This window comes from Onychostoma macrolepis, chromosome 03, assembly GCF_012432095.1.
Source record: "Onychostoma macrolepis isolate SWU-2019 chromosome 03, ASM1243209v1, whole genome shotgun sequence".
In the NCBI taxonomy this organism is placed as follows: domain Eukaryota; kingdom Metazoa; phylum Chordata; class Actinopteri; order Cypriniformes; family Cyprinidae; genus Onychostoma; species Onychostoma macrolepis.
The window spans coordinates 51709140-51736833 of NC_081157.1; the positions used below are offsets into that span (position 1 = coordinate 51709140).

The window sequence follows — 27694 nt, forward strand, 5'->3', positions numbered from 1 at the left end:
AAAATATAGTTTATTAAGCAAATAAAAGCTTTATTGAGAAATTTAAAAGCAATTATAATACTTCATAGCTTTTAGATATTAAAACTAAAATTATAAAATTACTTTTTTCTGATTCAAATACAATCAGCAGACAATAAAAGTTGTTGATAAAATATAAAAAGATAACAGTGTATTAATAAAAGAAAGTAACATTTAATCAATAATTACATTTAGAGTGAAAACTAATGAGCTGGATCTCTCTCCTACTGACAAGTATAGATGGGTATCGGTGAGGTTTTTATGGTATTACTATTGTTACAATACTGCTTATTAAACTTATTGAACATAACATGAAACCCATAAGAAAGTACAATGATATCATTTACTTCATAAAGCAAAATGATACACAAGAATACAACTTTTGACATTGTTCTTCGAGGAGGAACTCCATCTTTGAGTTGATCTGAATCTCAGTTGAATCTGCTGGTTTTGAAGATGAAGATGAAGATGAACTTTATTCACTGTGAAAACTTTAGATAGTGTTTCTGTGTCAAATCGCTTGTAATGTCTGGTTAGAGCAGATTGATCCAGATTATATTTTATTTTATTGCTTGATGCATTATTATGTCACATTTGGTGAGGAAGCAGCATCAGATCTGAAAGTGCTGGATCTGAAGATGATCTACTTACTGTGATTGTTTTTTATATGACTGTGTAGAGCAGAAGATTGATTGAAACACTTCCCACATTCAGTGCAGTGATACGGTTTCTCTCCAGTGTGAATCCTCTCATGTGTTTTCAGGGATCCTGACTGTCTGAATCTCTTGTCACAGTGTGAACACTTGTAAGGTTTCTCTCCAGAGTGAATCATCTCATGCTGTTTTAAACCGCTCGCTGAAGTAAAAGTCTTCTCACACTCAAAGCAAATGTACTCTCCCACACCAGTGTGAACTGTCTGATGCACTTTTAGATGTTCTGGACGCGAAAAACTCTTTTCACACAAATGACATGAATATGGCTTCTCCTCTGTATGAACTCTCAGGTGTTTCTTCAGGTATGAAGCTCTCAAAAATGTTTTGCCACATTGATCACATGTGTGCAGTTTCTCTCTAGTGTGGATGTTCATGTGATGCTTAAGGCTTGATGAGTGTCTGAAACTCTTCCCGCACTGATCACAAGTGAACGGTTTCTCTCCAGTGTGAACTCTCATGTGACGCTCAAGATATTGTTTGTGTGTGAAACTCTTTCCACACTGAGTGCAGGTGAAAGATTTCATGGCCCTTTTTTTCTTTAAATATTTCTGTTTGGGTTTTTCTCCACTTTTGACATGATTTTTCTCCTCAACTTCACTCAATTCTTCTTTCTCTTCAATCAACTCTGAAACAAAAATAAAAACAGTACATTTGTCAGTAACTCATAAAAAAAAAAAAAAACAGAAAAGTGAAAGGACATAAAAATTAAACCGTCCCTAAAACTTTTCCTGAATGAGGTACACTGATCTTCAAATTATTATTTTTAAAATATTATAGGCACAAACCTCATGTTTCTATATGGAGAACGATTAAATATGTTTGATCAACTGATGAAGTCAAATACAAACTGTGTGTTGCATCAAGAAAGTGACAATACATTTGTGTTATGTTTTTCTTTTCTTGTTTTTATTAATTTATAATCATTTTTTCATATAATCATTTATAAACATTAGTCATTTATGTAATGTATTATTATTTTTTTAATCATTTACCATTTATATAATTGTATTATTTGATAATTCATTAATTTATTACTTTATAATGTTTTTATATTTCTTATTAATTTCCTTGCTTATTGATGCGAAATCGAATCCACGTCAGACGGTTGGGTTGAAGGAATATGCAAATTTATTTTAAACTTTCAGAAATAATAAATGTAAAACATAAGTGTGTGATTGTTGTGGGAGGAGTTTCACTGAACATGAATTTCTGTGTGGAAGAAGCAGATTTGCCAAAATAAACAATAAATCAAAGAGTCGCAAAGTTTTCCATTAAATTACATTGTATTTGTTAAAGGGTTAGTTCACCCCAAAATGAAAATTCTGTCATTAATTACTCGCTCTCGTGTCGTTCCAAACCCATAAGACCTTCGTTCATCTTCAGAACACAAATTAAGATGTTTTTGATTAAATCGGAGAGCTATCTGACCCTCCATAGACAGCAATGTAACAGAAATGTACCCAGCAGGGGCGTAGTTTGTGGGGGGGGTGGGGTTGAAATTTATGGAAACCTAGAATCAGGCTATTTATTAATTATTTGAATCGCTAACCTCACATACGAACCGAACGGAGCACTTATCATCACAACATGACTGAAGCGCAGCTCTTTTAATTGTGCACGAGCGGCACGCAAAAAAAAAGTATTCTCGTAGCGTCGCAAAACTGAAGTTGAGCCACTGATGTCACATGGACTGTTTTACCGATGTATTTACTACGTTTCTGGATCTGGGAACGTTTCAGTTACATTGCTGTCTATGGAGGGTCAGATAGCTCTCTGATTTCATCAGAAACATCTTAATTTGTGTTCTTGATGAACGAAGGTCTTACGGGTTTGAAACGACACGAGGGTGAGTTTATTTAAAGACCGCATGTACCCTTTTTTTTGTCACTGGTGTTACCTTCTTCTTTGGCAATTTTAAAGGTTTTTATGAAATATTATTTCTCTTTTTATTTCAGCACATGTAGTCAGAGTTACATAAAATAATGATAATGCAACAAATAAGGAGATTATGTTTTATTTATTTTAATCAGGTTTGTTAAAAGTGTGACTGAATGATGTTAGTTAATTTGCACAAACATGTATTTGCTATAACAATGAAAATATTTGAAAAACAGTTATAAACGAGTAATGATACAATCCTTTAAATCTTAACTCTTGAGTTTAGCAGAATTCAATAGATGTAAAATTATTATCATGTCACATGTGACACATTTTATAGAATGTAACAGAAAAAAACACACAGTGACATACATAAGACCAAACATCCTTATTCTTCAACTATAATTAACAATTACTAAATTGTTACCTTTGGCATACAAGAAAAGAACAGAAACAACATTTTAAAACATTTGAACTAAAACAACTAAAATGTACAACAAACTACAGTACATTGTCTAAACTGCAATTGTCCGCTGCTATTTTATGTCATGCTCTTATACTAGGTTATGACTAAGAGGTGTGAACTTTGAACTGTCCTCATTTTACATTTCATGGTGCCTTAATTTACTTGCCCAACTGCCCCATAATGAACTCCCAGAATCGCTTATCAATTTGAACTGAACGCTTATTCAGTGCCTGGGGCTCTGAAATCAATCATATGATCTGGTCATCACCGTACCATTTACATCATATATTTGATAGTTATGAATATACTTTTGCATTTTAAATGGTAGAAAATCCTGTTTTGACCTCAAGCATGTTCCCTCTGTACATGGCTGTGGGGACGAGCAGTTTTGTGGTGCTTGGAATTCTATATAATTAATAAAAAAAATAATAATAATAATGCCACATCGATGGCTCAGGAAGGTGTAATTGTTCAAATAACATTGTTTCATTTTAAATGTGTATTTCAATTGTAATATTTCTGTAAAGTCTAGGGACAGAAAAGTAGCCGTTTCTGTAGAATGACCTATAAAATAAATAATTGTAACGTTAATTCACCAAAATGTTGTAGCTCACTTCAGTAAGTGTCTAACTGAGAGAGTAAAGGTGGATTTATTTTTCCTCATTTGTGAAACTATTTGTCCTGAACAACTCCGTATTCAAGTCATCTTTTTTGAACGGAGGAACATTAGACACAATATGATCGTTTTTATAAAGTTGAACGAAGGGCATTTCTGGAGTAAAAGTCTCTTTCTGCACAGACTAAACACGTTAAGTAAATCACTCCAGCGCTATTCATACGAAAAGCTGACATTTACCTCACATTCCTGCTGCCCTTAAACTTAATTACGCAAAATAATCCATGCACAACACCAAAACGCAAATAATAGATAAGAAAGAGAAGAAAAGGAGGACTCACTCTCACCGTACAGCTCTCAGTCTCTCGCGCATGCGCACACCGAGTGATCCTCACGAGCGCTGCAGAGTGAAGCAGAGCGTCTCGAGCGCCTCCAGGCGGCTGGACTCAGTATAGTCACAAACCCCGCCCCCTCCATCTAATCTAATGAGACCAGAGACAAACGAAATAATTACATTACACTTTCAATATTTGTTTCCAAAGATGTATTTATTCCGCTGATGTAAGTTCAAGAGTTCGTTTGTTAAATAAGTTTGGTTTTAGTTAGTTATTTGTTTTATTGCATAACAAGAACAATAACACAACATACATATATAGAGCATCACAGTGTGTTCAACTATTATCTGTTACATTCATAATAGCATCAAAGGAACAAACAGAAAAAAAGACAGAAGGCAAAAAACAAAACAAAACAAAACTTACAAGACATCTCCATTAGAAAAGGATTCATTATATCCTTTTTGGGTTTTTAAGATCCTTAGATCTTTTAAGGCTTCAAAGTAATGCTTCAGTTCAATTTTAAATAATGTAATGTAAGGTTTATTATTAGACCATTTTTGTTTGTACATTTTAAAGTTAAATTCATTAATATGGTGCACTTTGAGAGTTCAGAATGAAGAGCTTCAACACAGGTTCAGTGTGCAAACTCAACAAAGAATAAAGCTGCTGAATTTACTTGTACTTGAAATTTAAAGGACACTCAACTCTCTTTTTAGTTGTGATATGTCACATATTCTAATTTGTTGAGATCGTGAATTGGTGGGTTTTTGTTAAAATCTATCCGATGTTTGATAGGGAGCCAGTGCAATGTTGACAGAACCGGGCTAATATGGTCATATTTCCTGGTTCTAGTAAGGACTCTAGCTGCTGCATTTTGGACCAACTGTAGTTTGTTGATCAAGCGTGCAGAACAACCACCCAATAAAGCATTACAATAGTCTAACCTTGAGGTCATAAACGCATGAATTAACATTTCTGCATTTGACGTTGAGAGCATTGGTCGCAATTTAGATATGCTTTTGAGATGAAAAAATGCAGTTTTACAGATGCTAGAAACATGGCTTTCAAATGAAAGATTGCTATCAAACAGCACACCTAGGTTCCTGACTGATGAAGAAGAATTAACAGAGCAGCCATCAAGTTTTAGATAATTTTCTATGTTATTACATGTGGGGTTTTTAGGTCCGATAATTAACACCTCTGTTTTTTCAGAATTTAGCAGTAAAAAATTACTCGTCATCCAGTTTTTTATATTGACTATGCATTCTGTTAGTTTCTCAATTTGGTGTGTTTCACCGGGCCGCGAAGAAATATAGAGCTGAGTATCATCAGCATAACAGTGAAAGCTAACACCATGTCTCCTGATAATGTCTCCCAAGGGTAACATATAAAGCGTGAAAAGTAATGGCCCTAGTACTGAGCCTTGGGGTACTGCGGTCAGATAAGTACGATTTGAACCATGCTAAGGCACTTCCACTAACGCCAACAAAGTTTTCTAGTCTATTCAAAAGAATGTTGTGGTCGATAGTGTCGAACGCAGTGCTAAGATCCAGTAGAACTAATAAAGAGATACAACCACGATCAGATGATAGAAGCAGGTCATTTGTAACTCTAATGAGAGCAGTCTCAGTACTATGATACGGTCTAAATCCTGACTGGAATTCCTCACAGATACCATTTTTCTCTAGGAAGAAATATAATTGTGAGGATACTATACCTTTTCTAGTATCTTTGACAGAAAAGGGAGATTTGAGATCGGTCTGTAATTAACTAGATCTTTGGGGTCAAGTTGTGTTTTTTTAATGAGAGGCTTAATAACAGCCAATTTGAAGGTTTTGGGGACATATCCTAATGACAATGATGAATTAATAATAGCCAAAAGAGGATCTATGACTTCTGGAAGAAGCTCTTTTAGTAGTTTAGGTGGAATCGGGTCTAACATACATGTTGTTGGTTTAGATGATTTAACAAGTTCATACAATTCTTCCTCTCCCACAGTAGAGAATGAATGGAATTGTTCCTCAGGGGATCTATAGTGCACTATCTGATGCGATACTGTAGCTGACGGCTGCAAGGAAACAATTTTATCTCTGATAGTATCAATCTTGGAAGTGAAGTAGTTCATAAAGTCATTACTGCTATGCTCTTGGGAAATGCCAACACCTGTTGATGCTTGATTTTTCGTTAATATAGTTACTGTATTGAATAAATACAGAGGGTAATGTTTGTTGTCTTCTAGAAGAGACGAAAAGTAATCAGATCTAGCAGTTTTTAATGCTTTTCTGTAGGATAGGGTATTTTCCCGCCAAGCTAAACGAAATACCTCTAATTTAGTTTTCCTCCAGCTGCACTCCATTTTCCGGGCTGCTCTCTTTAGGGCGCGAGTGTGCTCATTATACCACAGTGTTGGACTCTTATCCTTAATCTTCCTTAAGCGTAAAGGAGCAACCGCATCTAAAGTGCTAGAAAAGAGAGAGTCCATAGTTTCAATTACATCATCAAGTTGTTCTGAGCTATTGAATATGCTGAGGAACTGAGATAAGTCAGGAAGATTATTTATAAAGCAGTCTTTTGTGGTAGAGGTAATGGTTCTACCATATTTGTAACAAGGAGTTGGCTTTACAGCTTTAGCTATATGGAATATACAGGAGACTAGATAATGATCTGAGATATCATCTCTCTGCTGCCAAATTTCAATGCCACTGACATCAATTCCATGTGACAGTATTAAATCTAGAGTATGATTTCGACAATGAGTAGGTCCTGACACGTGTTGTTTAACACCAATAGAGTTTAGAATGTCTATAAATGCTGATCCCAACGAATCTCTTTCATTATCAACATGGATATTAAAATCACCAACGATTAGGACTTTATCTGCAGTCAGCACTAACTCCGATAGAAGATCAGAAAATTCTTTAATAAAGTCTGTATGGTGCCCTGGTGGCCTGTATACAGTAGCCAGTACAAACATCACAGGATTTATCATTAACACTTGTTTCTTTGGATAATGTTATATGAAGCACCATTACTTAGAACGAATTATACTTGAAACCCGAACTCTGAGAGATACTGAAAATATTGCTATAAATTGTAGCAACACCTCCCCCTTTACCTTTTGGACGCGGTTCATGTTTGTAACAGTAATCTTGGGGTGTAGACTCGTTTAAAGTAATGTAATCATCTTGTTTTAGCCAGGTTTCTGTCAGACAAAGCACATCTAGTTTATGGTCAGTGAACATATCATTTACAAAAAGTGCTTTTGAAGAAAGGGATCTAATATTCAATAAGCCAAGGTTTATCATGTGTTTATCTGTATTATATCGGTTTTTTATTTGTTGAACATCAATTAAATTGATACTATTACTTTGGTTTGGATGTTTTCTGTATTTTCTAGTTCGGGGAACAGACACAGTCTCTATAGAGTGATATCTAGGTGGAGTCGTCTCTATGAGAGTTAACTGACTTCTGTGACATGAGGCGGCTAGCAGACGGTCGGTTTAGCCAGTCTGTCTGCTTCCTGACCTGGGCTCCAGGTCTCTTTTCAACAGGTCAGGTCTGCCCCAAAAATTCTTCCAATTGTCTATAAAGCCTATGTTATTTTGCGGGCACCACTTAGACATCCAGCCATTAAGTGACGACAGTCTGCTATGAATCTCATCACCACGGTAAGCAGGGAGCGGACCAATAGAATCGCCAATAACTACAGCACTTTCATCAGGTTTCTCAGTGGGTGCTTCACTGAGTGGGGAGAACCTGTTTGATGTTCTGATCGGAACGGAAGAGTGGTGTTTTGACCCGCGTCTATGCCGCCTCACTGTCACTCAGTTGCCCTGCTGCACGGGCTCAACCGAAACCGAACAATGTACAGGACTCCCTAAACTAGTCGCATCCAAAGCAGTATCTACAGCCCTCACATTCTTACTGTCCTCAACTAAAGTTTGGATGCGTGTCTCTAGTTCTAAAACCTTCTCTGTCAGCCTAACTATTTCCCTGCATTTATCACATGTGAATCCTTCGCTGCTGACAGAGACAGATAAACTATACATGTGGCAAACAGTGCAAACAACAATAGCAGGAGAAGAAACCATTACTCACTGTGATTGATGAATGATACCAACTTTACTTACCACTTACCACTGTTGTTTGATGAGCTCGTGAAAAATGGAGCGAGAAAAAATAAATAAATAAATAATAGGCGCGAATAGAAATGGAAATGGAACCGCGAGTGACAAGCTAACCTTTCAAACAGAGAACAGTTTTTTAATTGTAATAATATTTCACAATATTACTGCTTTTACAGTATTTTTGAACAATAAACACAGCCTTGGTGAGCATAAGAAAGTCTTCTAAAAACATTTAAAAAATGTAATTATTCCAAACTTTTGACCGGTACTTTACACCTGAACAAATGAACCGAACAGAAGGCCTCTGTTCAAAATTGAGGTGCTTGTTTAAAATAATCCTACTGTATACAGTGGCTAGTTTGGCATTCAGGTAAAGGATGCTTCCATGCTGAGGTTTCTCAAACATTCCTACGAGGTTCCTGCAGGAGCACTAGCACATTTGGGAGGACCATCGGGTCTGATGGGCCTTTGCACATGTGGAGGTATGTCGGTTGAAGCTGTCTCTCCACATGAAGCGTTTGGAGCACAGGCTGCACTCGTAAGGTTTAATGCCCGTGTGGATCTTCATGTGGCCCACCAGGTGATGCTTCATTTTGAAGCTCTTGCCGCAAACGGCGCAACCGAACGGCCTCAGACCCAAATGCATGCTCATGTGCCGGTCCCTCTGGCTTTTGTGCATGAAACTTTTGCCACACTGGCACGGATAGAGCTTGTAAACCACCGAAGCGAAGCCTGAGTGAGAGGTCTGCTCCTTTAAGCCGGCGTCGACCGGCGTCTCATCTTTAGAAACATCAGCACCTCCTTCGAGCTGAAGTTTATCCCTGGACGGTGGGTTGGAAAGCTCGTCCGAGGCTTGCGAAAAGCCCTCCACGGAGGTCCCGTAGAAGTCTAACGGCTCTTCATAAGAGCAATCCCGATCCAAGCACTCCACCAGTTTCTCATCAAAACAATCCTCTGCTATGTTTGGATTGTGAGAGTTTTCATCTGAATCGTTTACGGCGTGTTCGGTGCCGCCGCAAGCATCTCGACTCTGCCTTTCTGATTTTATATGCACCTTCTTTCTGTGTCCCATTATGCTCGGCGGCACATAGGCCCGTCTAGAGCACTGGTTTTCCGTTGCATCCGAGCCATTCTCGCTGCTCGGATCATCTGGAGACGAACAACCGGCGCTTTCTAACGTCCCTGGACCTAAAGCGGGATCTAGATCAGCTAGATCTTCTCCTTGACCTGCAGTCTGACCAGAGTCCTCATTATCAGTGGCATAACCATCACCTTTTGGAGACGATCCATGGTTGATCCGTTTTTCTTCCCTACTTCCAGAAGCTCAGTGCATTTGTCCACCACGTGCCACATCTGCAGGAAGCTTGCGGCTGTGAAGAAGGAAACCACCTCTCCACTTGGCACCGAAAGCTCTCCGGTGTAGCACGACAGCAGGAGCTGCTCGAAAACACACGGATGCATGACGTCCAGCAACACCACACGGGCGCTGTTCTTCAGCAGCACCTGATCGCAGAAGTACGGAGAGCTGGCGGCCAGAACCGTGCGGTGGGCGCGAAACTGATGGCCACGGATGGACACGATGAGGTCACACAGCTGCCCTCTCTGCCGCTGCTGGTTCAGCTTCTTCAGGAGCGAGCAGGAAAAATCCAGGAACTCCACGTGGAAGGAGTTTGCATCAGTCTCCATGGTTATGTAGTATCTAAACACTCGTTTTTTGCATCATTTTAGTCTGGTTTTCTGAAAGCTAACTTGCCTCCTCTCTTCTGAGAGCCAGAGCGCTGCGTACAGCTTACGTCATCACGCACAGTCGCGTGGCGCAGGAAGAAATGTAAACAAACACGCCTTTACTAGTCATAATGATTTCAGGACAGTTCAGAATAAATCAAATATAAAATTGTATTATCAGTCAGGTAAATATGTATTACGTCAATTACATAGCCAAGTCAAAGATATCAAATCAAATCATATCAATATAAAACATAAAATTATGGGATAAAATAATTTTAATTAGGTAACTTAATTCAATAAGCTGACAAAAGGCGTTTGAAATGACAGCGCAGTTTACCATAGTAAAGTTTGTTACCGCCATGTTGACGGGTAAAATGTTACTATGGGTTAAACTGGTACGCAAAAATATGACAAACACGCAGACAAACGTACTCCCAAGCAACCACCCTTGGTACCTTAGAAACCGCATAGCAACACCCTAGCAACCACCCCAAGTACCCTAGCAACCATCATAGCAACCACTCTGAGGTCCTTAGAATCTATCTATCTATCTTATAAGTACTTCTGAGACTATATGCAGTGTTCTGTTATAAGTTTTATGCACGAGTGGATTAAGAATGTAAAGTTATATTATGTGGGCCGTATGATATGCTATTGGCATGGTTTTGAGTTATTAATTAGCTAATAAATATATCATACAGGAATGTGTCTATGGACTACCCAAGAGAGAGAGATATGAACTTTATTCATGTTAATTCACAGGTATTTCACTCTTATTGGTTTTCTTCTATATTCTTGTACTATGTTTCAGTGTTAACAGTGTCGTTCTTAATTGTTAGACTCAATTGTTAAAAGGGAGTTTGCATTGTATATGCTGGTGAGAGGAATGTGTCTATGGACTACCCAAGAGAGAGATATGAACTTTATTCATGTTGATTCACAGATGGAGTGAAGTTAATGCTGGACATGGCTGTCAATAAATCCCCTTTTGGTGAACAGAAGTGAAAGTGTCCTGAGACTTCTTATACACAACGCAGATGACGGTAGCAGTGGTCAGCAAAGGACCGGTTACACCAGGTTAAAGAGATGGGTCTTTAATCTAGATTTAAACTGACAGAGTGTGTCTGCCTCCCGAACAGTGTTAGGTAGATTGTTCTAGAGTTTGGGTGCTAAATAGGAAAAGGATTTGTCACCCGCAGTCGATTTTGATATTCTAGGTATTATCAAACGGCCAGAGTTTTGAGAACGCAGTGGACGTGGAGGACTATAATGTGATAAGAGCTCGCTCAAGTACTGAGGAGCTAAGCCATTCAGGGCTATATAAGTAATTAACAAGATTTTAAAATCTATCCGATGTTTGATAGGGAGCCAGTGCAGTGTTGACAGAACCGGGCTAATATGGTCATATTTCCTGGTTCTAGTAAGGACTCTAGCTGCTGCATTTTGGACCAACTGTAGTTTGTTGATTAAGCGTGCAGAACAACCACCCAATGAAGCATTACAATAGTCTAACCTTGAGGTTATAAACGCATGAATTAACATTTCTGCATTTGACGTTGAGAGCATAGGTCGCAATTTAGATATGTTTTTGAGATGGAAAAACGCAGTTTTACAGATGCTAGAAACATGGCTTTCAAATGAAAGATTGCTATCAAACAGCACACCTAGGTTCCTGACTGATGAAGAAGAATTGACAGAGCAGCCATCAAGTGTTAGATAGTGTTCAAGGTTATTACATGTGGGTTTTTTTCAGAATTTAGCAGTAAAAAATTACTCGTCATCCAGTTTTTTATATCGACTATGCATTCCGTTAGTTTCTCAATTTGGTGTGTTTCACCAGGCCGCAAAGAAATATAGAGCTGAGTATCATCAGCATAACAGTGAAAGCTAACACCATGTCTCCTGATAATATCTCCCAAGGGTAACATGTAAAGCGTGAAATGTAACGGCCCTAGTACTGAGCCATGAGGTACTCCATACTGCACTCACTATGATACCTCTTCATTCACTGCTACGAACTGATGGCAGTTAGATAAGTATGATTTGAACCATTCTAAGGCACTTCCACTAATGCCAACAAAGTTTTCTAGTCTATTCAAAAGAATGTTGTGGTCGATAGTGTCGAACGCAGCGCTAAGATCCAGTAGAACTAATAAAGAGATACAACCACGATCAGATGATAGAAGCAGGTCATTTGTAACTCTAATGAGAGCAGTCTCAGTACTATGATACGGTCTAAATCCTGACTGGAATTCCTCACAGATACCATTTTAGGAATATAATTGTGAGGATACTATACCTTTTCTAGTATCTTTGACAGAAAAGGGAGATTTGAGATTGGTCTGTAATTAACTAGATCTTTGGGGTCAAGATGTGTTTTTTTAATGAGAGGCTTAATAACAGCCAATTTGAAGGTTTTGGGGACATATCCTAATGACAATGATGAATTAATAATAGCCAAAAGAGGATCTATGACTTCTGGAAGCAGCTCTTTTAGTAGTTTAGATGGGATAGGGTCTAACATACATGTTGTTGGTTTAGATGATTTAACAAGTTTATACAGTTCTTCCTCTCCTACAGTAGAGAATGAGTGGAACTGTTCCTCAGGGGATCTATAGTGCGCTATCTGATGCGATACTGTAGCTGACGGCTGCATGGTTACAATTTTATCTCTGATAGTATTGATCTTGGAAGTAAAGTAGTTCATAAAGTCATTACTGCTGTGCTGTTGGGAAATTCCAGCACCTGTTGATTCTTTATTTTTCATCAACTTAGTCACTGTATTGAATAAATACCTGAGGTTATGTTTGTTTTCTTCTAGAAGAGACGAAAAGTAATCAGATCTAGCAGTTTTTAATGCTTTTCTGTAGGATAGGGTACTTTCCCGCCAAGCTATACGAAATACCTCTAGTTTTGATTTCCTCCAACTGCGCTGTCATGAATCCGGGTCCACGATGCTCCCTCTCACCACCAGAGGTCACTGTCTCCCGGATTCAATTCCCCAAACTCCACTCACCTCATTATTGTTTAATTTGCCCCAGCTGTGTTCCTGATTGCCGTCCCTACTTAAGCTCCCTGTGTTTTCTGTTCTGGGCTCGTTTGTCTCACTTTGGTGCCAGGTAATGCCTGTGATATCTGTCTGCCTTGTGCCCCGTGTATGTCTTGTTTTCAGTGCTTGTGTTAGCTCTGGCTTTTTCCCCTTCGGGGTGGTTTCATTTGTGTTTTGGTTTATTTAGTAATTTGTAAATAAAGGAAACACCATTTGCCAGCATTTGAGTCTTCGTCTCTCCCGTCCCGTGACAGTACAAACGAGACATTTGAAGACTCAGCGGCAATGGGAATTCCTTGCCCACAAGACAATCGCCCTTTTGGGTGGTACGCCGAAGACCTCTTCGAGGTAGGCCAGGAGCTGGGGATTAGAGGGAGCAACCTCATCCACCTGTTTTTAGCGGGCCTGGATGAGCCTGTCAACCGGGAGGAGCTGGGGGAAATGGATACGTGGTCCTATTGGGAGATGGTCGACCACGTCATCTATTTGAAGGAGGTGGAGCTGCGGGAGGGAACAGGGTTCCCGAGGCGGCGGTGTCCGCACACAAGGTTCCCGAGGCGGCGGTGTCCGCACACAAGGTTCCCGAGGCGGCGGTGTCCACACACAAGGTTCCCGAGGTGGCGGTGTCCGCACACAAGGTTCCCGAGGCGGCGGTGTCTGCTCGCGGTCCTCCCGAGGCGGCGGGGTCCGCACACAAGGTTCCCGAGGTGGCAGTGTCCGCACACAAGGTTCCCGAGGCGGCGGTGTCCGCTCGCGGTCCTCCCGAGGCGGCGGTGTCCGCTCGCGGTCCTCCCGAGGCGGCGGTGTCCGCTCACAAGGTTCCCGAGGCGGCGGTGGCCGCTCATGATCCTTACAGGATCCCCGAAGCGGCAGTGTCCGCACACAGGGTTCCCGAGGCGGCGGTGTCTGCACACAAGGTTCCCAGGCGGCGGTGTCCGCACACAGGGTTCCCGAGGCGGCGGTGTCCGCACACAAGGTTCCCGAGGCGGCGGTGTCCGCACACAGGGTTCCCGAGGCGGCGGTGTCCGCACACAAGGTTCCCGAGGCGGCGGTGTCCGCTCGCGGTCCTCCCGAGGCGGCGGTGTCCGCACACAACGTTCCTCTCGAGGCGGCGGTGTCCGCTCACAAAGCTCCCGATTCTCCCGAAGCGGCGGTGTTCGCTCACGTTCCTCTCGAGGCGGCGGTGTCCGCTCACAAAGCTCCCGATTCTCCCGAAGCGGCGGTGTTCGCTCGGTGTTGCTAGAGAAGAACGAGTCCATAGTTTCTGTTACCTCATCAAGTTGTTCTGAACTATTGGATATGCTGAGGAACTGAGATAAGTCAGGAAGATTATTTATAAAGCAGTCTTTTGTGGTAGAAGTGATGGTTCTACCATATTTGTAACAAGGAGTTGGCTTTACAGCTTTAGCTATATGGAATATACAGGAGACTAGATAATGATCTGAGATATCAGAAATCTAGAGTAAATCTAGAGTATGATTTCGACAATGAGTAGGTCCTGACACGTGTTGTTTAACACCAATAGAGTTTAGAATGTCTATAAATGCTGATCCCAACAAATATTTTTCATTATCAACATGGATATTAAAATCACCAACAATTAGGACTTTATCTGCAGTCAGTACTAACTCCGATAGAAGATCAGAAAATTCTTTAATAAAGTCTGTATGGTGCCCTGGTGGCCTGTATACAGTTGCCAGTACAAACATCACAGGGAATTTATCATTAATACTTGTTTCTTTGGATAACATTATATGAAGCACCATTACTTCGAATGAATTATACTTAAAACCCGACCTCTGAGAAATACTGAAAATATTGCTGTAAATTGTAGCAACACCTCCCCTTTACCTTTTGGACGCGGTTCATGTTTGTAACAGTAATCTTGGGGTGTAGACTCATTTAAAGTAATGTAATCATCTGGTTTTAGCCAGGTTTCTGTCAAACAAAGCACATCTAGTTTATGGTCAGTGAACATATCATTTACAAAAAGTGCTTTTGTAGAAAGGGATTTAATATTCAATGAGCCAAGCTTTATCATGTGTTTAATTGTATTATATCTGTTTTTTATTAGTTGAACATCAATTAAATTGTTACTATTACTTTGGTTTGGATGTTTTCTGTATTTTCTAGTACGGGGAACTAGAGCCCTGCACGGGCCTCAAATTTAGGCCCTAGCCCGGCCCGTGTCCGACAGCTTATCAGAATTACCGGCCCGAGTCCGACCCTAGATCATGCTGATCAGCATGTTTGATCAATTTAGCCTTCTCAAATCATCACGACTTGCCTAAAATAAAATCTATAGATATACTAAAACAGTTCAAGCATATAACAATGTTTAAAGGTTAAACCTAGATAAATGTGCGCTGCATCCAATAGTTTGTGCGGAGAGTGGAAGCTAAATGGAGGCACCAGCGCAATCAATTGCATTTTTTTTTTAAAATAGGCTGTAATTTTTGCTCATAAAGGTAAGAGAAATACATCATTCGGAACTGTAAAGGGTCTACTTCTATTTGTGTGCACTCACAATATCAACAAAACGTCGTGCTTTTAAGTAAACGACCCAGCAAACACGTTAATGTGGGGCCCACATGGGTTTCACATGGGCTACAGGGGTACAGAGTGGGCATGGGCTCAAAATGGGCATCTTATCTGGGGCCCACTTGGGTGGCCCAGCTAGGACCCACATGGGTGAACCCAGGTGGGCATCTTATCTGGGGCCCACTTGGGTGGCCCAGCTAGGACCCACATGGGTGAACCTAGGTGGGTATCTTATCTGGGGCCCACTTGGGTGAACCCAGGTGGGCTCCCCATGTGGTTCCCAGTTGGGTAATTAATGGGAAATGTGTGCATGGGCTCAAAATGGGCTGCACATGGGACCCTATTTGTTTTATCAAATATACAAGTGCAAAAATAATTAATCCAATGGGGTGATTACATGTATGTATATATATGCACATATGTGTCTTTAAAATTATTTTTGTTGTTGTTTTGACACTTGGATTACTTTAATCAATTCCAACACTTATTCTACCCAATTTTCCACTGACATTTAGCCAAAAAAAAAAAAAATGCTGCCACTTTAATTGTGCTGACAACTCGAGATCTCCCGAGTTCCATCGAGATCCCATTCCCCACGACATCAAACTACCGCGAGATGCAGCCCTGCCTCGATCTGCATGCAGTGTGGATCCCGCGAGATTTCATTCAGCAATTCCCATCCCCCACGCAGCACGCGCTGCATCGCGCCGACGCCATTACTACTCTCTGACTGCTTTGCTGTAATTTTCGAGAGAAGACGTTTGCCGTCAGTGTAACCAAGGTAAGAATTACAATTTAAAAAAAAATGTAGAGCATGTAATTACATTGTTTACAAACCATGATGTTAACCGAAACATAGTTTGGCTTTTGTCACGTTAGAATTTAGACCCCATACTCAGATCGCGCCATATTTTCCTCTTATTTCTGGCGCCAATGTCTAACGTTAAACGATAATGCTGTATTGATGTTCCCTACGCCCTCCAAAACAAACAAACAAACAAAAAAAACACTAAAAAAGCTCAAACTGCAAAGTTTGGCAGCGGGCTGTGTGCTCACGATACAGGAAGATTACGACGACGATGTGAAATGGCTTCTAGCAGAGAAGCTAACGTTAGTGTAATTACCTTAGCCTGGGACAGATCTCCATTTGAACAGTAAACAAGGCTGTTGTACTTTTAACAATAAATATAATACAATAATAGTACAACAATATTTAATATTTATCATGCAAACAGGAGTTTCTGCCTTAGATAAATCTAAATATAAATCTGCAACAGTTTGCATTCGGGTGTTATTACAAATCATACAAATTGTTATGACTATACAAATGTTTTTGCCTAAATTAGAATTTTAATTTTTTTAAAGTAATAAGCATTTTTCTTACAGAAAGTAATCGGACGGTCTTGGATGTTGATGCAGTGGAGCAGAAATTGGCAGACCCCACCTTCCAGAAACAAGTGGTATGTTCTAACATGACCATTTAGCAGGTTCACAGGGCTGAACGTTAACGTTTCTGCACCTAAGTTACAGTACTGTGCAGAAGTCTTAGGCCACCATTTCGTTTCTTTCATTTTTTTTAATACTGCCTATAAATTAACTGTATTTTCTTGTTGTATTCTAATAAAAAAAACTCTGAGATAATCATTATACCATTTCCAAAACAACAAATGTAATGGTGGCCTAACACATTTTCACAGTACTGTAGCTGTTTTGCTATAGAGAATATTTTTGTAGCACAGGCAACACAATTGTAGTACAAGTATAAAACATCTGTTACAGAGGTAACTGCATAGGAATTATGGAAGTGTTCCATAGGAATTGAGAGTAATAGACTTGTATGGACTTGATACACACAGTAGATCTTGGGGAAAATGTAATTGCAATTATTCGGGGTTAATTTTTTGTGTTGTCTCCCCAATAATAATAATCTTGTTTTCCATTAGCTTTCTGTGGTGGTAGAAATTGGAGGCAGTACTGTGGATGAAGCCACGAGAAGAATGAGGGCCTTCCTTTTGGACCACCCCTTATCAAGAGAGTTCAATTTTGTTAGCCGGCATGGAAAGTGAGAGTTTCGGGGGCTCAAACTGCTTGAGGTTGTATAAGGTATGTTTACTTGCTGTTGCATTATTAACGTTCATGTGCAAACAGAGGTTATTTGGTAGAGTTGAGTTTCATAAATCAGTGGAATCAAATCAGTTTGATTGAATGCAAATAATTGTCCATATTTGGACAAGCAATACCCCAAAATTATGAGAATATGAACCAGGTGTACTGCTTATTTTAGTGATAAGTAACTGTTCATTTGTGGTGAAGCGATCACAAAAAGTATTCTGTTCTCACCAATGCGTTACTTAAGCAAAGGGTTAACAGATAGCGAACAAAGAAAACTCCAGAAAGCAGTCTTGTGACCTTGGTGACTTTACTGGTTATTTTAGCTGTAAAACTACAAACAAAGAAGAAAATTGTGTGTAAGCATTATATTTATATCTATGATACAGTCAAACAATACAATGTACCTAGTTTCTTCACAACATTATTTTAGCTTTGTATATACTATAAATACATGCATTTTGTGTCAAACAACGAGAAACCTAACGTTCCCTAGAACCGTTAGCATGTAGCATTAATTATTAAAGCAATTCGTTCTCCCACAATAAATGCAGTTTCAATCAATACTTTCAACAAATAAACACCTCCTTATGGACATTAGTATGTTTTAACACAAATATGGCACTTACGGACATATATATCCAAGGTTCAAACGAAGAAATCAACCACTCAAAGTACATTGCGTGCGCATTGTCCTAAACAATCTTCACTGAGAGAAAGTGAAACTAAACATATCACGAGTAGTACTTTAAATGTCCAGTAGGTGGCGGGTCAAATCCACAAAGGATATTAGATTAGATTAGATTCAACTTTATTGTCATTACACAAGTACAGGTACAGGGCAACGAAATGCAGTTTAGGTCTAACCAGAAGTGCAATAGTAGCAAGTGCAGTATATACAATGGTTGAATAAGTGCAGGACAAGGATATGTACTGAGTATATGTATAAATATATATAGAAAGATGGTTATTAATATAAACAGAATTTACAGGTGAATATGTATAGTGAATAAATATACAGAATTTACAGGTGAATGTGTATAGTGAATAAATGTACAGAATTTACAAGTGAATATGTATAGTGAATAAATATACAGAAATTACAAGTGAATATGTATAGTGAATAAATATACAGAATTTACAGGTGAATATGTATAGTGAATAAATATACAGATGGCTATTACTATAGGCAGAATTTACAGGTGATATGTACTATCAATATAATATATATACAGATGACTGTTACTATAAACAAGGTGTAAAAGTGCAGTGGAAGTGATTAACTGTACAAAATATTAATGTAAGCATTGATAATGTAACAACAGTCGGCAGTGCAAATGAGCATAGTCCAATTTAGGTATGGTAGTGCAAGATACAAAAGTAAACAGTTGTTACTGTGATAAATATTTACATTCAGTAGTGCAAATAAGGCAGATGTGAGGTAGGAGAGAAGAGTTAATAATATATGAGGAAGTGGATCAACGGGGGGTAGAGTTCAGTAAAGAGACAGCTCTGGGGAAGAAACTGTTCTTTAGTCTGCTGGTCCTGGTCCGGAGGCACCTGAAACGCCTGCCGGAGGGCAGGAGAGAAAACAGTCTGTGGGCTGGGTGAGAGGAGTCCTTAAGGATGCTGCGAGCTCGATGCAGACAGCGTTTCCTCTGGATGTGTTCGATGGCAGGTAGTGGAGTCCCTGTGATGCGCTGGGCAGTTTTCACCACCCGCTGCAGTGCCTTGCGCTCCGCAACAGAGCAGCTCCCATACCATACTGTGACACAGTTGGTCAGGATGCTTTCTATTGCGCAGCGATAGAAGTTCACCAGGATAGCTGAGGAGAGCTGATTCTTCCTCAGTGTCCTCAGAAAGAAGAGGCGCTGGTGAGCCTTCTTGACCAGGCTGGAGGTGTTGGTTTTCCACAACATGTCCGCCGAGATGTGGATCCCCAGGAACTTGAAACTGGAGACACGCTCAACAGCCATTCCATTGATGTGGATGGTGTCGTGTGTGTCTCTTGACTCCTTCCTGAAGTCCACGATGAGCTCCTTCGTTTTGGTGGTGTTGAGGAGCAGGTTATTTTCAGTGCACCATGTGGCCAGGTGCTGGATCTCCTCCCTATAGGCAGTCTCATCGTTGTTACTGATGAGGCCAATCACCGTGGTGTCGTCTGCAAACTTGACGATGGAATTAGATCCATACACAGGCTTGCAGTCAGAGGTGAAGAGGGAGTAGAGAAACGGGCTTAGCACACAGCCCTGTGGTACACCAGTGTTAAGTGTGATGGATGTGGAGCAGGTGAATCCTGATCGAACATTCTGGGGTCTGTTGGTCAGGAAGTCCAAAATCCAGTTACACATTGAGGTATTGATGCCCAGGTCTCCAAGTTTGGCTATTAACTTGGTTGGGATGACAGTGTTGAATGCTGAGCTGAAGTCAACAAACAGCATACGTGCATAAGTGTTCTTATTGTCCAGGTGAGTGAGCACAGAGTGCAGTGCCATGGAAACTGCGTCCTCTGTGCTCCTATTGCTACGGTAGGCAAACTGGTGTGAGTCCAATGTGGATGGTAGAGAGTCTTTTAGGTGTTCCAGGACCAGCCGCTCAAAGCACTTCATGACGATGGGTGTGAGTGCTACAGGGCGGTAGTCATTAGGGCACCTCGGACTAGAGTGTTTTGGCACTGGCACAATGGAAGTGCATTTAAAGCATGTTGGTACGGCTGCTTGGGCAAGAGACAGGTTGAAAATGTCTGTAAAACCCCAGCGAGCTGCTCCGCACATGCCCTGAGAACACGACCAGGGATGTTGTCTGGTCCAGCAGCCTTGTGCGCGCTGATCCGGTTCAGTTCCTTGCAGACATCTGTGGAGGAGAGTATGATTGGTGGGTGGTCATCTGAGGGATTGAGCTTGGTGGCAGTTTCTCTGTTGTCTCTTTCAAAGCGAGCATAAAAGTAATTTAGCTCGTTCAGGAAGTTGACATCAGTGGCTGCGGGGTGGAGTGGGTGGGTTTGTAGTCACTGATGGCCTGAATGCCCTGCCACATGCGCCGAGGGTCAGAGTTGGAAAAGTGTCCCTCTATCTTTAGCTTGTAGCAGTGCTTGGCCTTTTGATGCCCCTCTTCAGGTTTGCTCTGGATGTGCTGTAGGCTTGTGCATCTCCTGATCTGAAGGCAGTGTTGCGTGACTTCAACAGGAGTCGCACTTCCTTGTTCATCCAAGGCTTCTGATTTGGATATGTGGTGATCTGTTTCTGGGTTGTAACACTGTCAATGGTGATATTGATATGATCCAATACAGAGGAGGTGTAAGAGTCAATGTCTGTGTGAGCGCCACTGGTGGCTTGAGAAGCAAACATACTCCAGTCTGTGTGTAGAAACCTTTCCTGGAGTGTGTAATCTGCCCCGCAGGCCACACTTTGATGGTCTTCACTGATGGCTTCACACGGTTGATGAGGGGTGCATATTTGGGGTGAGGAACAAAGAAAGGTGATCTGACTGTCCCAGGTGGGGAGGGGTGTCGCAACGTAAGCTCCAGCCATGTTTGTGTAAACATGGTCTAAGGTTTTGTTTCCTCTGGTGTGACAGGAAACATGCTGGTGAAACTTGGGTAGCACTGACTTTAAGTTTGAGTGATTAAAGTCACCTGCAACAATAAAAGCCGCTTCGGGTGATCAGTCTGTTGTTTACTGATGGCTGCGTGAAGTTCTTTCATAGCAAGCTTGGCATCAGCATCCGGGGAATATAGGCTGCAGTTATAATGGTGGAAGTGAACTCCGCGGTAGATAAACGGTCTACATTTAACCATGAGAAACTCAAGGTTAGCTGAACAATGACTCCCAACAATAGCAGAGTTTGTGCACCAAGCTTTGTTAATGTAAATGCACAATCCACCACCTCTGGTCTTACCGAGCCATCTAATGTTCTATCCGCCCGAGTGTGTGGCGTCCGCTAGCTCAATAGCGGTGTCCGGTATTCCGCTGTTTAACCAGGTTTCCGTGAAGATTAGGACGTTACAGTTCAAAAGTTTCTTGCTGTGTGTGATGCTGAGTCGAATCTCCTCCATTTTGTTCACTAGCGACCGTACATTGGCAAGGAAAATGCTGGGTAAAGAGAGCCGGTGTGGTGTTAGCCTTAGCTTAGCTCTTAGTCCTCCGCGCTTCCCCGCCTTTGTTTACGATCTCGGCGCCGCCTGCGAGCACTTCCGCCCGGCCGGGTAGGGTGCATAGCCTCGGGTGTCCTAGCGATCTCAGGAAGGAGTCGAAGATTGTCCATAAAAGTGTCGGAAATTGCAAACCGATATCCAAAAGCTCACAACGGGTGTACGATGTAAAGGCACAACTGTTCTGCGAACAGGCCGAGATGAGTAAGAAAAATACCGCAAAATTGCAAAATCTGGAGAGACCCAGAGCCTCGCGATGTACTCGCGCCGCCATCTTGGGTAACCATGTAATATATGCAACAGCACACTCCCCGCCTGGTATAATAACTTTATACCACTATTGAACCTTCTATGACTTCCCAGGCAGGAGAAGTACCACCTCTGAGATGGGTCTCAGATACACCTTCTCAGATCCTTCTTTAATTATCTTTACTTCTACCTTCCTCACTCTATTATCGCTGCTGGGTATGGTTTTCACTATAAGCCCAACAGGCCACTCATTGCGTTTCACATTAGAGTCCTTAAGCAAGACGACATCTCCTTCTTGAAGGTTACGTTTTCCTCCGTCCACTTTCTCCGTACTTGCAATGTAGCAAGATAGTCTCTCCTCCATGCCTTCCATTGGGCCTCCTTATCTGCTGGGAGTGGTGTGTCCCAGTCAAACTGGCCTGAAGACAGCTCTCTTACTAAGGCCTTGCCCTGCATGGTAACAGGAGCAACAAATCCCAAAGGATCGTAGAGACTGTTAACTGTTGAAAGTATGCCCCGTCGAGTGAATGGTCTAATGTCTGGAGATACTTGGAACGTGAAACAATCAGTCTCTAAACTCCAGCTCACCCCTAAGCTTCGTTGGAGAGGTAGAGGATCGACACTTAAATCCAGATCCTTCAGGTCACTTGCCCTATCAGATACAGGGAATGCTTCCATGACTTGATGGTTATTTGAAGAAATCTTGTGAAGCCTAATGTTCGATTCCGCCAACATGTTCTTGGTGTTTTTCAGGAGACTGATGGCTTCGGCTGCACTGGAAACAGAGATCAGGCCGTCGTCCACGTAAAAATTTCTATGGACAAACTGTTTGGTTTCTCTACCATACTCCTCCTCTCCAAAATCCACTGCCCGTCTCAACCCGAAGATTGCCACAGCTGGAGATGGGCTGTTCCCAAAAACATGTACTGTCATTCTGTACTCCGTGATTTCTTTGGAGAGATCGTTATCCTTGAACCACAAGAACCTCAGGAAGTTTTGGTGATCTTCTCGGACCTTGAAGCAGTAGAACATTTGTTCTACGTCAGCCGTGACTGCAACTTGTTCCTTACGGAAACGCATCAGGACCCCAAGTAGCTTGTTGTTTAGATCTGGTCCACAAAGAAGAGTGTCGTTCAAAGAGATTCCTTCACAGTGAGCACTAGAATCGAAGACGACCCTAATCTTCCCAGGTTTCATGGGATGGTATACACCAAATATTGGTAAATACCAGCACTCTTCATCAGGCTGCAATGGTGGAGCTAGCTCTGCATGTTTATTGATGAACATGTTTTGCATAAACTCCACAAAGTGTTTGGCCATCTCAGGTTTCCTTTGTAAGGTGCGTTGCAGAACATTAAGACGCTTAATTGCTTGGTCTCGGTTGTTCGGCAATGGGTTGTGAGGTAAACGGAACGGCAAGGGAGCTACCCAGTGGTTCGACTCATCCATGTACATTTCTCTGTACATAATATCAAGGAAGATGCCATCTTCAACAGACAGCGAAAGCTTATCATCACTGGGAGTCCTTTGAAACACATTGTTTCCTAGGTGATCTGTACAAGAGCTTGTGACTGGATAGCCAGGTAGAGTGGACTGGTATTGACGAATGGGAGTGCCAAACTGTTCTTTGACCTGAATTCCTTTAGAACAGGATGAGAAAAAGGAAGTGCGTCCATTTTGCAGTATGTTTGTCCTGAACACATTTGCTGTCTCAGACTTGTGTACTCCTCCCATACACACCTCTCCCACGATGACCCAGCCTAAATCCAGACGCTGAGCATATGGCATGTTACCAGGTCCATTATACTGTTCTCGAACCTTATGGACACTTAGAATGTCCCTCCCTAAAAGGAGAAGAATAGGAGCGCTTGCGTCAAAGGGTGGTAACTTGTCAGCCACCGGCTTGAGATGAGAGAAATACTTTGCTATTTCAGGTGTTGGAATTTCGTCTCGATCTTCAGGCAACATATTACATTCTAAAAGTGTTGGAAGTGACACCTGGGCTTCCCCATCAAGTGACCTAACAATGAAATTGTCCGCTCTTCTTCCCATTGCCTTTGCTGTTCCTGCACATGTGCGTAAGGTATAGGAGTACGAATCTCCTTTGATACCAAACAGCTTGAAAAAGGCAGACTTTGCTAAGGACCGGTTACTTTGATCATCCAGAACTACATATATTCTCTCAGCTTGTTCAGGACAACCAGATGGAAAAACGTCAACCAAACAGATTTTCGAGCACGATTTAGGACTAGGAGCTTTACCACAAATTTCTGTACATTTGGAGGTAACTTCAGATGATATGTCTCCTTCGGACTCCCCGCCATGCTCTTGCTCTGTTACTGGAGTTCCCTCCGCCCATGGAGCAGGCCCTGGGTGCATTGCAGAGACATGGCGCTCACTGTTACACTCTCGACATTTAACAGCTGCCTCACACTCTTTTGCTATGTGTTTACGGGAACCACAACACCTGAAGCAGATAGATAGATCTTTGAGGTATGTTTATTCTTTCATCCAGGGGCTTTACTCTAAATCCACGACATTTCGACAATGGATGCGGCTTGTTGTGAATTGGACATTGCTTACTCGGATCCAGAACCTTCTGTTCAGGGAGTTGCTTGGCTTTGGAATTTGAAACAGTGGCTAGCACCTCAGTTTTCCTCACTGACACAGGTATTTTGTTACTGAGCCGTGAAAATTTCTCCTGTTTAAGATGACTCTGCATAGACAAAGAAAAACTGGGATCATTTCTTATTCTTGCTTGGTCACAAACAAATTGCACAAAGAAGCCAAATGGTGGGAAAGAGACACGATGATCCTCTTTATACTTGGCTCCATGAGTGATCCATCTTTCTTGCAGGTTAAAGGGAAGTTTTTCAATGATGGGATTGACTCCCCTGGCTGTGTCAAGAATTGCCAGCCCAGGTAAATGTCCACCTGTCTTTGCCGATTCCAATTCCAAAAGCATGTCTCCTAGCTCCCTGAGTCTCTGACCATCTCTGTTAGAAATCCTTGGAAACTCTTCCAGTTTTCTTAACAGTGCATTCTCAATTACTTCTGGGCTCCCATAACACTCTCCCAAACGCTGCCAGAGCATATGAACACCTGCTATTGGATAGTGTGCATGAACAGATCTAATGCGTTTGGCTTGCCTGGATGACTCTGGGCCGAGCCATTTAGTGAGAAGATCAAGCTCTTCTCTGGCTGTTAATCCAAGGTCCTTTGTCACATCTTGAAAAGAGGATTTCCAGGCCCAGTAGTTCTCAGGACAATCATCGAACTTCATGAGACCAGAACTTACCATCTCTTTTCTCACCATGTAGTTAGCTAAATCAGACGTGTATGGCAAACTAACCATGGGAGTAGGAGATTCTTGGAAAGCAGAGCGACATCCATGAACTTCATTTTTCTGGTTATCCTCTGTCTCCTGTTTAATTTTTAACTCCTCCATTCCATATGATGGATATTCACGATGAGAAGTTCCCGTAGCTTCATGTTGAAGGGGTTCAGCACTTCTAAAGGACAACTGTGGAATCGGAATATCAACAAACTGCTGCTGATGTTGTTCAATTGCATGCTTCTGAACATACTCCTTGGTACGCTGGGTTCGCACTGAGTGTGTCTCACTAACCAATTCGTCTATATTTCCCTCCTCAATGTCGGCTGCTGCCTCATAAATTGCTGCTTCAGCAGATGCTGCAGTTGCTTCTTTTTGAGATTGTAGCACAAATAGATCTGCTTCCACCTCTGCTTTTTTCTTCATCATAGCTGCCTCTTTTTCCGCATAAGATGCTTTAGCTCTCGCCGCTTCTGCTTTAGCTCTTGCCCGAGTCGCTGCCACACTGGCCGATGACCTACTTGATCTTCGAGATGACTTTGAGCTAGGAACTTGTGATCTAATTTCAAAGGCTTGGGACACATCCTTCTCTGCACTGTGTGACTCCATATTTCACTAGCTTCTGATGAGCTGTACGATGCAATGTAACAATGGCAGTATAATTCTGTTGTCTTCACCCGTTGTGTCAATGTCCTTTTACTATTCTGTTCTCACCAATGCGTTACTTAAGCAAAGGGTTAACAGATAGCGAACAAAGAAAACTCCAGAAAGCAGTCTTGTGACCTTGGTGACTTTACTGGTTATTTTAGCTGTAAAACTACAAACAAAGAAGAAAATTGTGTGTAAGCATTATATTTATATCTATGATAGTCAAACAATACAATGTACCTAGTTTCTTCACAACATTATTTTAGCTTTGTATATACTATAAATACATGCATTTTGTGTCAAACAACGAGAAACCTAACGTTCCCTAGAACCGTTAGCATGTAGCATTAATTATTAAAGCAATTCGTTCTCCCACAATAAATGCAGTTTCAATCAATACTTTCAACAAATAAACACCTCCTTATGGACATTAGTATGTTTTAACACAAATATGGCACTTACGGACATATATATCCAAGGTTCAAACGAAGAAATCAACCACTCAAAGTACATTGCGTGCGCATTGTCCTAAACAATCTTCACTGAGAGAAAGTGAAACTAAACATATCACGAGTAGTACTTTAAATGTCCAGTAGGTGGCGGGTCAAATCCACAAAGGATATATGCAACAGCACAAAAAGAGTTTATAATAAATAACATTCAAACTTTATTAAAGACAAGTACACTAATACAAGTGAAGTGGTAATAAAATAAGAACAAACGAAGACATCAGATACAAAAACCGTCTGAAATTTTCAGGCTCTTATGTTTATGTTCAGTTATTTCACTGTAATGGCAATGAATTGAATGATGACCTATATTTGCCTGATAAAAATTATAATTTTTTAAAGAATTTCAGATTTTGACATTTGTGATTTAAATGAGACAAATACATTTTTTTGTGTGAACTATGCCTTTAAATGTTGCCCTGTGCCCTTGTTTACACACATCCATTTATGATAGAATATTATATCCGATACCATTATTGTACATCCTGAAAAAATTTAAAAATGGAGATGACTGCTTATTTATTGCAAGGGCTTAAATATGGAATTTAATCTATCTTTAATGCTTTTGATGTGCTTGACAGGAAGCCTGAAAAAATTCTCTTAACCAAATTACCAGAAAAGAGGCAGAAAAGTCAGCGTCAAAGTGGCTCATCGGTGACGGGAGGAAACCGTTCTGCGAAGTCTCGTAGTAGAGAGCAAGATAGGTAAGTGATATTCGTGATTATTAAATGGAAATACAATCTTTAAAAAGACAAGAATCGTCTGTTTTAACTGAAAAAGTGGCACAGTGGTTCATTAATTGTTGTCTTTTCAAAGGGCCGTTGGGAGAGCGAGGACAGAGGTGAGAGGAGCTGCATGGTTGGTTTGTTTGTTTGTGAAATAATGTATTTTAGAGTTTTCAGATATGTGTATACAAACGATACAAGTTATTCCAAATAATGTTTGGCAGGAGCTTCACTTTAACTTTTTTTAAGATGCTTATGTTTTCATAAAGTTGTAAATACACAAGTTATAATGGTCATGTTCAAATTATTCCAACGAAACCTTGTTTAAAGCATGCAGAATACAAGTTATGATGATTTTTATTTTTTACAAGAAATAAAGTTTTTCAGGAGCTTAAAATTAACTCTTTTTTTATACTTGTTTTATAAAGTTGTAAATGTACAAGTTATAATAGTAATGTTTAAATTATTCCAAATAAACTTTGCTTAAAATCATGAA

At 40.9% G+C, this 27694-nt stretch overlaps 2 protein-coding genes and 1 long non-coding RNA gene across 3 annotated transcripts; 1 reads left to right on the forward strand and 2 right to left on the reverse strand.

Moving 5' to 3' along the window:
* Positions 1 to 18303, reverse strand: LOC131536569 (gastrula zinc finger protein XlCGF7.1-like). The gene is made up of 4 exons (XM_058769601.1): positions 18213 to 18303; positions 4033 to 4173; positions 670 to 1356; positions 1 to 462 (listed from the first exon to the last, which is right to left on the reverse strand). Exons 3-4 carry the CDS (start codon positions 1253 to 1255, stop codon positions 362 to 364), a joined length of 687 nt encoding a protein of 228 aa, XP_058625584.1. The 5' UTR covers positions 1256 to 1356; positions 4033 to 4173; positions 18213 to 18303; the 3' UTR covers positions 1 to 361.
* On the reverse strand, positions 8365 to 10123 carry LOC131536521 (zinc finger and BTB domain-containing protein 43-like). The gene is given in 2 exon segments (XM_058769513.1): positions 8365 to 9452; positions 9455 to 10123. Coding segments are annotated over 2 exon segments (1254 nt in total). The 5' UTR covers positions 9843 to 10123; the 3' UTR covers positions 8365 to 8586.
* LOC131536589 (uncharacterized) lies at positions 15974 to 27694 on the forward strand. The gene is made up of 5 exons (XR_009270005.1): positions 15974 to 16255; positions 16861 to 16934; positions 17418 to 17577; positions 27055 to 27177; positions 27290 to 27694. It is a non-coding gene; the product is annotated as an uncharacterized LOC131536589 (long non-coding RNA).

What these genes read in the sequence shown, in the direction of transcription:
- LOC131536569 (XM_058769601.1), bottom strand. Translation starts at nt 1,255, where the DNA reads ATGAAATCTTTCACCTGCACTCAGTGTGGAAAGAGTTTCACACACAAA. An exon ending in TCATATAAAAAACAATCACA is followed by an intron (nt 463 to 669) that starts GTAAGTAGATCA and finishes CTTCAAAACCAG; the next exon opens with CAGATTCAACTGAGATTCAG.